Below are 9019 nucleotides of genomic sequence, written 5' to 3'. Positions count from 1 at the left end.
TCTCTCTCTCTCTCTCTCTCTCTCTCTCTCTCTCTCTCTCTCTCTCTCTCTCTCTCCCTCTCATTGGTGACACTTTCGTCCCTTCTCCAAGCCTGTCTCCTTGTCTCCATGGTCTCTGTGCCAAAGATGGCCACAGTGCTTTTCTAAATTGCACATCTTTGAATGACAGCCACAGTCTGCAGAGGGATACACCCTGGCTTTGGGATGAGCCCCAGTTGGCAGGAACCACCGTCCTTTGAGCCTGTTCCTAAATTCTATCCTGTCCTTGTGCTTCTTGCCTGGCATCCCTGGTCAGTTGCAACCTCACTTTCAAGGATGCAGTGGAGGTGGATGGGTAGTGGGGATGGGAAACAGGACATTTGAACAAAGGCCATTAGGCTGGGCATACCTGAAAGCTAGAAGCTAAATGAACTTGGGCTTCAATTTTCACTGAACCACTTACTGGCCTTGTAATGTTTGGCAAGCTAATCTTTCCTAAAAAGTCTCTCATCCTCTCAGAAGGCCATGTTTCTTATCTATAGAACAAACTACCCCAACATAGTTTCATTATGAGGATGTAATGGATATTCACATACATTTAGGTCTTTAACTGAGAGAGTTTATCCCAAGCTTTGCTATCAATTAGAATCACCTGGGCAGTTTTTAAAGTCCAGATGTTTAGGTCACAACCTAAACACACCAGATCTTAGCCTTTGAGGGTAGTGTTTGGTTGGAACCACTGTCCACCTTTGCACAAGCTGCTAAACCCCATCTGCTCTTCTTCCCTCAAACCCATCTATACAGAGAAAACTCTGGCCTAACATGTTATCACTCTTCCATGTTTCCAGACAGCCACCTGAGGGTGCTCATCCAGAGGCAGGTTTTGAGCAGATAAGGGCACAATCGCAGCTCCTATCAGATACATCATCCCTCCTCACCTAAATTCTGTAAAGCCCCTTGCTTTAGAGGGAATGCTCCAGTTCACTTACCTGCTCCTTTGAGATCAGTGAACCCACAGGAAAGCTACCTCCCAGCAAATCTGCCTATATGTTCTTGTTTGGGTTGAACTGGTTTATTGTGTCAGTAGAGAAACCTATTAGGTAGAGCGTAGGCATATAGAACTTTGAGATTCCTGGTGTTTTACAGAAGCCCATTTGGGCACCTGTGGGTTGTATAGAGTGATTCCCCGGTAAATAAAAGCTAGCTCTTTACATAGTCTGAGGGTGGCGAGATGGTCATAAGAAGAGACATATCAGGGTCCCAAGAAAGCCTGTGTATGGTAGATGCTCTATAAATGTGCACACAATGATGAGCAATAAGTAGGACTCAGGACTCCTGCTAGATCACAAACCTTCTAGCTGACTCTCTCCCAGAAATCAGGCCTCACCACATCCATTCCCGAGACTTAACACTGACTTTCTTTTAACAAAACTCACAAAGACTACTGGGATAATAGTCCTGGGCTGTTGTAAATAAGTTTCACAGTGGGGACAATTTTAGACTTGTAAATATAAGTTGAGGACATTAATCAGCACTTTCCCTCTTCATAAAAAAAGCATCCTTGCTCTGTAATTTCCATTCTGTTCTCAGGCCACAACAATGGATGGAGTCGCCCTCAGCACTGAGGTTGTCTACAAAAATGGCCAAGATTACAGGTTTGCTTGCTACACCCGGGGCAGAGCCTGCCGCAGCTATCGAGTGCGATTCTTATGTGGAAAACCCGGTAAGCAAGGAAATCCTAGCTCCTTATTGGGTTAGAACTGCAGCTGAGCTCTGATCCCTGACCTAGCTTCTATGCACTGTGAAATAGGATGGCTGGGTCTGCCATGTTGAGTATCATAGTGTCACAATCACCCACACTGAGTGCAGAAGCAGCCAGTTGGTCCCAGGCATTGGAAGCAGATAGCAAATCTCTGACCTGCCGTAAGCCTTTCTAAGAGGGGTGGGCATGGTCCAAGAATGCAGTGTGCTGATGGACAGGGTTGACACAGACTCTCTGCCTCTTCTGGTGCTGTTGTTTCAAACCCAGTTCCCCAGGCAGTGCTCATTAGAAAGGACTGGAAATGGCTGGTTTGTTCTGGAATCAGCATCTCCAGAAAGTAGTCATTGGACTTGGGGGTGGGACTCATGGCTACTGTAAATAATAGTGGAGAGGAACTATATTTGTTTTACATCTTGGGCAAAGTGGGTGTGGTGAAGCAACACACTGAACACCAGCTTAGAAGTCAGTGGAAAATTCCTCTGCCCAGAGCTAATGAATGGGTCTTTTTTGGTTGGGTTTTTGTTGACTTCAAAAACCTGTAAGTACTGAGACTGGGATGAGAGAGTCTGGTGATTCGGGTTTTGGAAGGGCACACCTGGCATTTACTGATTTCCAGAGGGGAGGGGAAGAGGTGGGCAGCCACATGTTTGCTGAAGGCAAAGGGCTGTATCTTAGTCCTTCCTGTTTTGGGTTACAGTGAGGCCCAAGCTCACGGTTAGCATCGACACCAACGTAAACAGCACCATCCTGAGTCTGGTGGACAATGTGCGGTCATGGAGGCCTGGAGACACCCTGGTTGTTGCCAGCACTGACTATTCGATGTACCAGGCAGAAGAGTTCCGGGTGCTCCCCTGCAAAGCTTGCACCTCTACACAGGTCAAGGTGGCAGGTAGGCATCTCCTCACTTCAGGCTGCAGGAATCTGAACACTGGTAGACTTCAAGTGAAAGATCTGAATCTGTGAGTTATTCTCAGAGTCCTACAGACCAAACAAAATGCTGAGATATTCAATATAAGCATTGGCTCCTTACTGATGCATCTATACATTGTCCAAGCAGGCAGCCTAAATGATATCTGAAATAAATTAAGAAGAAAGACTCATGGGTTGGGAAGCTTCAGTTCTAGGTTTGTTAGCCCTGTTGTTTAGGGCAAGAGCTAGTGATGGAGGAAGTTGCTTATCTCATGGCATCCAGAAATCAAAGAAAGGAGGATGCTAGAGTCCCAGCACAATAATTATAAAAGAGATGTGTAAGGAGCTGGGCAGAGGGAGGAGGGATTCCACTCTGTTGGAGTGGGCGTGGTTCTTTCCCTGAGGAATTCATGATTAAGTGGGAAGCTGGGAGAAGATGACAGAGTGGCCAGGAAAGAGAAGTAGTGCTGGAAGGGAAGGCATGTGGACACATCACCTGAGCAGGGGTGGGTCAGCCATGAGGAGGACAGGTAGACTACAGGGCAGACCAGGAGAGTGCCTAGGATCACAGAAGTGAGAGGAGGCTGCAGGACAACCAGGGGCTTTGCTTGAGTGGCACAGGAAGCTACTGAACTCCATGGATCTGTTGGGTGCTCCTAGCAAGGAAGGATTTCCCATGTCTGCATCTGTAGGAGGATACTTAGGTCATCATCACAGTGCATGGTAGAAGGTTTCCTGGGATGTCAGTGGCCCCTTTGGCAGATCATTTGAGCTCATATCACTCCTTGTGCCTCCTGGTAGCTTGAAGCTATGCAGGATGGGAAAAGCCTGACTTCCAGCCCTTGCTGCATGGAAGTAGAAGGAGGATTTCCCCTAGGTTTGGGCTAAACCTTGAGTACACCCCAAGACTGAGCATCTTAAAGGTCAGACTGAAGATCTCACTTTGAGCAGGTCCTGAAGGGCATCTGTGAATGCCAGTTACCCCGAGATTGAAGGACCCACGAGACTCTAGGCTCACACAGCAGAGATTTGGGGATTCATGCCAAGAGTTACTGCTCCTGACAGAATATTAGCAACCCAACCAACTGTCTTATGAGTGTGCCCAGGCTGGACCAAGAATGTGAGGGTGCTTCTTGGGGGCCAAGTTCCCAAGGATGAAAGTATGAGTGGAGATGACATTAGACATCCTTTTTGATGCCCTCAAGCCCCTTTACCTTTGAAGGATGCTCCTCCAGCCCTGCCCCCAGCCTCCCACTATGTATTAAGAGTGCACCATCCACTCTGCTCAGGAGTTTTGGGTCCCCATGGGAACAGCTCCTACTGGTGAGTAGTGTCACAGAAGTGCCAGCTGGGGATGATTGTGCATGCACAGCTGTCTGTCCTGAGGGGACACCCATTGCTCCTCTTCCCAAGGTTCATTCTCTGTTTTTAATCCCCCACTAACACAGAGGGAGGACTCCTCCCATCCATCCCTTTCTGTACCTGAATTCTTCTCTCACCTGCTGTATTCTTTCAGGGTCAGCTCCTCAGTCTGGCTGTAGAGAGAGATACACTCTTCTTGGATCCTACTCTCTCATAGATCCCTATTTCCAGCCAACAACCCTCTTTGCATTTTAAGATTTTGTCGGTGAGAAACAGATGGGGGTAACAATGTGCTGGAAATATATGACTCACCTGAAAACGTATTTTCAAAGATTTACCAGCCTCGGTGTGATTCTCAGCACCCCTTGATGTGGCCATGGCACTTGAAATCTCCCCCTTGGTTATTTTGCCACCCTCTCTCTTTGTTGTCATCTCATTTGCCTTATAAAGACTTCCACCCTTTAACCACTATGACCACTACTTTGAATGAGCACCATTTCTCATGATAATCTCAGTTCTGTACAGGTCCACCTGTCCCATTCACTATCTGGGAGTTCCTGTTTTATATATGAAGCAGATGAAGAAACTGAGGCTGTAGAAATCAAATATCTAAGTTCATGATTTCCCTAGTGGTAGCCACTAGCTACATATAGCTGCTTCAATTTAATTGACGTTAAATAAAATCTCATCCTGTTCCTTACAATAGACAGATTTTAAGTGTTCGAAAGGCATGTGCGCTTAGTGGCTACCATGTGGAACAGCATGGAATCTGGTGTCACAGGACGTCCTGGTGGGTGGTGCTAGTATAAACCAAGCAAACCCCCAGCTGTTCAGCTGCAAACCTATGTATGCTACGTTGTCTTCCACAAATGTTCATAATCTTAGCATCTCCATCTGAAATGGCCATAGGAGTTCTAGGCTATTCTTGTCCCTCTGGACTAGTCCTTGCCCCTGATGATATGAGAAGAATCTAGTCTCCACCTTCCCCTGACTCCCTGGGTTCTAAGCTATAAGTACCTGTTGTGTCTGTCTCCCAGAGAAGGTGTTTGTGGTTTATTCTTCTTTTATTCTTAGGATGTCTGGTTCTCTGCTTGTCCTGTGAATGTTCAAAGAGTATGGTATTGGGGGACCCATGGATAAACCCAGAAAATACCAATGTTTAGAACCTCCCTATGCCCCAGGCCCCCTCCCCCTTTCCTAGTAGGCCCAAGTCATTTGAGACATTTCTGACCTAGTCAGCCTGCACGAGAATGCTGTGAGAAGGTCGGGAGTAGGGGTGAGGGAGATGGAGAGTTGTGGGAGAACCCCACACTCAGGAAGGGATGAAAGAAATCAGGCACACCACTTCCCTGGGATTGCAGTTGGGAGTGGCCTGTGAAAGGGACAAGGAGAGATAACTGCTTGCACTGTGGACAGAAGCCCTGTTATAAAGGTTCTGATAAAGAGTCTTAGAGTAGGGGAGGTGGCTGGGACTGCAAAATTCCTGCAGTTCTCAGTGGGACCTGCATTTCCTTAGTCCATGGGAATCTGATACACACAAGCCTTCCATTTACCTGAAGTCACTTGTGCCCTGATTCCCCTATGAAACCAGCTGTCCTTTAGTTCCTGTCCCTGATGAAGCTCTGGAGACAAAAGCCCTGACAGCTGCAAATGTCATTTCTGTCCCTCTGGCCTCCAATCATGTGCCCAGGGCTGTTTAAGCACATTCTATGAATTGACTAACTTGTTGATCTAGCTACTTTTTGGGATGTGAGCTATTTTTATCTCTGCTCCATAGATTGAGGGCCCAAGGTTCAGGGAGTTTAAACCATAGGCTCCAGGACTCTATTGCAAACTGAGTCACACTGACTGGCTCAGAGCCATGTGGAGAATGGCTTTACTTATAGAGGCAACCAGGTAGATGGGAACTCTGAGGTAACAAAGACCCTCAGGAGGCAATCCCAGCCAGCCTGGAGGGACATGAAGAGATGAGCCCACCAGGAGCCAGGGTGTCTGATCCATCCACCTTGGCTATTAGAGATGGGCATCAGGGCTGATGTGAATGAGTCAATTGCTTGTAGTGCCCATGTTCCCAAAACAAGTCTAGCTTTCTGAGAACATATGGAAAGCCAGCTCTATGTTGCCTTGACACATTCATGGGCAGTAGCAGATCATTCTCCCTCTGAACCCCTGGCACAACCCCAAGCTGTCTTGCTTGATTGAGAAATCCTTTGAGAATTTCCCTAGGCATTGGCCTTTGGAGTTTCCACTATGAAAGATTAGCTCTGGATCTAGCATGTTTGGAGGCCTGGGACCCAGAAGACCAGGATCCCAGATGCTCTTGGGGACAGATACCCAGCTTTGTAAGAAGACCCAGTTCTCTGCATATTGAGCTGGGGTGGTTTAGGAGAGCAGATGTTCTCCATGACAAAGAAAAGAGAGAAGGAAGATATATCAGACAGAGCTAGAAATGTAAGAGCCCATCTGGCAAGATGCATGTGAGAACTCTTCCAGGAAGCTCTGAGCTAGTTAGAGAGGATCAATAGGCATTCTGGAACAAAGATGGGAGGAGTTTGAGGCCCTGTGATCTAAAACTGCAAGAGCTGGAATAGAAGGAACAGTAGTAGGAGGGGGCTCTTCAGTCCTTGTAGAGAGGTCACAGTGGCACACTCCTGTGGTCATCATAAAAAAGGACACAGAGATATAGTGATCTGCTCAACCCTTGAATCAAGAGCTAGCAGATCAAAAGCAGGATGGTAAAAGATTCTCCATGACCAAGACATCATAATTAGAGATGATATGCATCAACCTCTAGAATGTTTCTTTCTGAATTTGAGTCTCTTTCCTTTTCATCCACCAGACAGACTTCATGTTGTCTCTGTCTGGCTCTCCAAAGGTAGGAACCCTCAGAAGCCATGCACACCACTTTGGGGGACAGGCTTTGCCCTTTAGAGGGCGAGCCCTGTGGTTAGCTTGCTTGTGAAGGTCACAGAACCAACAGGCAGCAAGAGCAACAGGGATAGAAGCAGAGACTTCTACATGAATGGCTGTAGGACCTTAAAGCAGTAAAGACGGCACATAGTCCATGACCCAAACCAAAAGCCACAGTGGGTTCAGGGAGGAAGAACCCCTGCATTTTGTCATTAGCTTGTTTCCAATGATCTTCTCTAGTATGTTAGACCAGTGTGGAACTGTTGGAAGGTGGTAGAGTCTAATGGAAGTTTTAAGTTCATTAGGGATAAGTCCTAGGAGTAGACTGTGGGATATGCATCTCCTTTTCCTGTTTCATTCCTGGACACAAAGTAAATGGACTTCCTCTGTCATATGCAACCACCATTATATGCTGTGTCACCATTGGCCAAAGCAACATAGCCAGTGGGTCTCGGAATCTCTGAAACTATGAACTGAGATTAACCTTTCTTCTTTATAAATTTATTTATCCCAGCTATTAGTTAGAGTAACAGAAAGCTGGCTGACACTGTGCCTGAGACTCGTAAGGGCTCTGTGGTAGGCTGAATCTATGTTGTGATCCTTAGTTCCTGTGAACATTGCCTCACATGATAAAAAAGCGGGGGGGGGGTGCTTACAATGATGACTAGATTAAAGTTCTGGAAATGGAGTTGTCCTGGATTATATGGGTGGGTCCAATGTAATTACAAAGGTACCAGAGAAGGATTATGGGAAATTAGCAAAGAGAAAGCAAAGGAATGACAGAAGTAGGGGGAGCTATGGCAAATGGAAGATGGTGGTCTCAAGCCAAGGAATACAGGTAGCCACTAGAATCTGAAAATGCCCAGGAACAGATTCTATGCGGTACTTTCTCAAGCAAGCAGCCATGCCAAAACCTTGACTCACCCCACAAAATTAATTTCAGACATCTAACCTTCAGGATCATAAAAAATAAACCTGTGGTAATCTGTCTCAGCTGTAACAGAAAACACATACCATTCACTTGCCTGGGGTTGTTTTCTCAGCTTTAGTATGCACCAATGTCACGTTGCTTCAAAGAAACCACTATCTCACTGAGTGCAGAATTCTAAAACCATAGGCTTCTTTAGCAATACTGTCAGCTCCCAGGATGTGTGCTTGGTGATGGGGAGGGCAAGGGTCAGGTCTTCCTGTGGATGAGAAAGCAGAGGAAGGTCGCTGTGGTGGGCACTGCTAATTTTAACTGTGGCCCTCACACGTGGGCACTAGTGGTATCTCAGGGTTGAGGCAAGCGCCTGCTTGATCAAGTCAAGGCCAGAGAGAAAGCCAAGTGGTGTAGGTGTTGTGGTTTGGGCTGTTAGTCCACAGGGGAGAGTGTTGCTCTTTGTAATTGCATCCTCGAATGAAAGAGAAAGTATCCGCAAGCCCTGGCAGCCATCTTAGTGAGGAGCCTGTCTTAAGCTGTTTTTTTTTCTGCACAGATGGAGAAGAGATGGGAGGCAACACAAAGGGAATTTGGCTAGAGAAGGGTGAGGTTGTGGGAGGAAGAAATGGGCAGAACACAGGGTCAAGGACACAGCCACACAGAACAGGGACCAGAGTCAGTGTGGGAGGGTGTTTGGTTTGCTAGACTTTTCTCAAGGATAGCAAGGCCCAGGGAAGTTTGAGGGCAGAGAACATAAGAAATGCAGATGAGGAATGAGATGGCTAAACTGGAACGGACTGCCAGCTGGAGGCGATGCCTTCTGAATTTGCCACAGGGCAGGGCTAGGATCCATGGCCTCAGAGAGTGCCTGCGCTGAGGGATGCAGGATGAAGTCAGCACAGATCAAGGCACAAGTCCTTCCCCATTGCTCTTTCAGTACTACGGGGGCAGTGGGGAAAGGGGTGCAAGTCCAGGGCTCTAGACACAGGAATGGCCCCCTGCTCTTTCTCCTCTGGGCTGCTGAGAGGAGAGTATGGGTTGACTGTGCTCGGAAGCAGGGATCTGAAAGGAGAATGTTTGTTTTATCCTAATAATTACAGCTAGAGACCCACTACAGTGCAAGTTCTGAGGAGTCATCTGGAGACTGGAGACAGGGTCTCTCTCTCTCTCTCTCT

The 9019-nt window shown here is 47.1% G+C and overlaps 1 protein-coding gene across 2 annotated transcripts in view; it reads left to right on the top strand.

Annotated features, from left to right (window-relative positions):
• Window positions 1–9019, top strand: part of Cemip (cell migration inducing hyaluronidase 1) — a 150569-nt gene that overhangs the window by 100561 nt on the left and 40989 nt on the right. For both annotated transcript variants that reach the window (XM_021166755.2, XM_029480162.1), the window contains exons 10-11: window positions 1570–1702; window positions 2439–2630. In XM_021166755.2, the coding sequence (XP_021022414.1) occupies window positions 1570–1702; window positions 2439–2630 (325 nt within the window). The remainder of the gene's footprint in view (window positions 1–1569; window positions 1703–2438; window positions 2631–9019) is intronic.

This window comes from Mus caroli, chromosome 7 (assembly GCF_900094665.2).
Source record: "Mus caroli chromosome 7, CAROLI_EIJ_v1.1, whole genome shotgun sequence".
In the NCBI taxonomy this organism is placed as follows: Eukaryota; Metazoa; Chordata; class Mammalia; order Rodentia; family Muridae; genus Mus; species Mus caroli.
The sequence above is the reverse complement of the archived record's forward strand: the minus strand, read 5'-3'. Positions and strand labels throughout refer to the sequence as shown.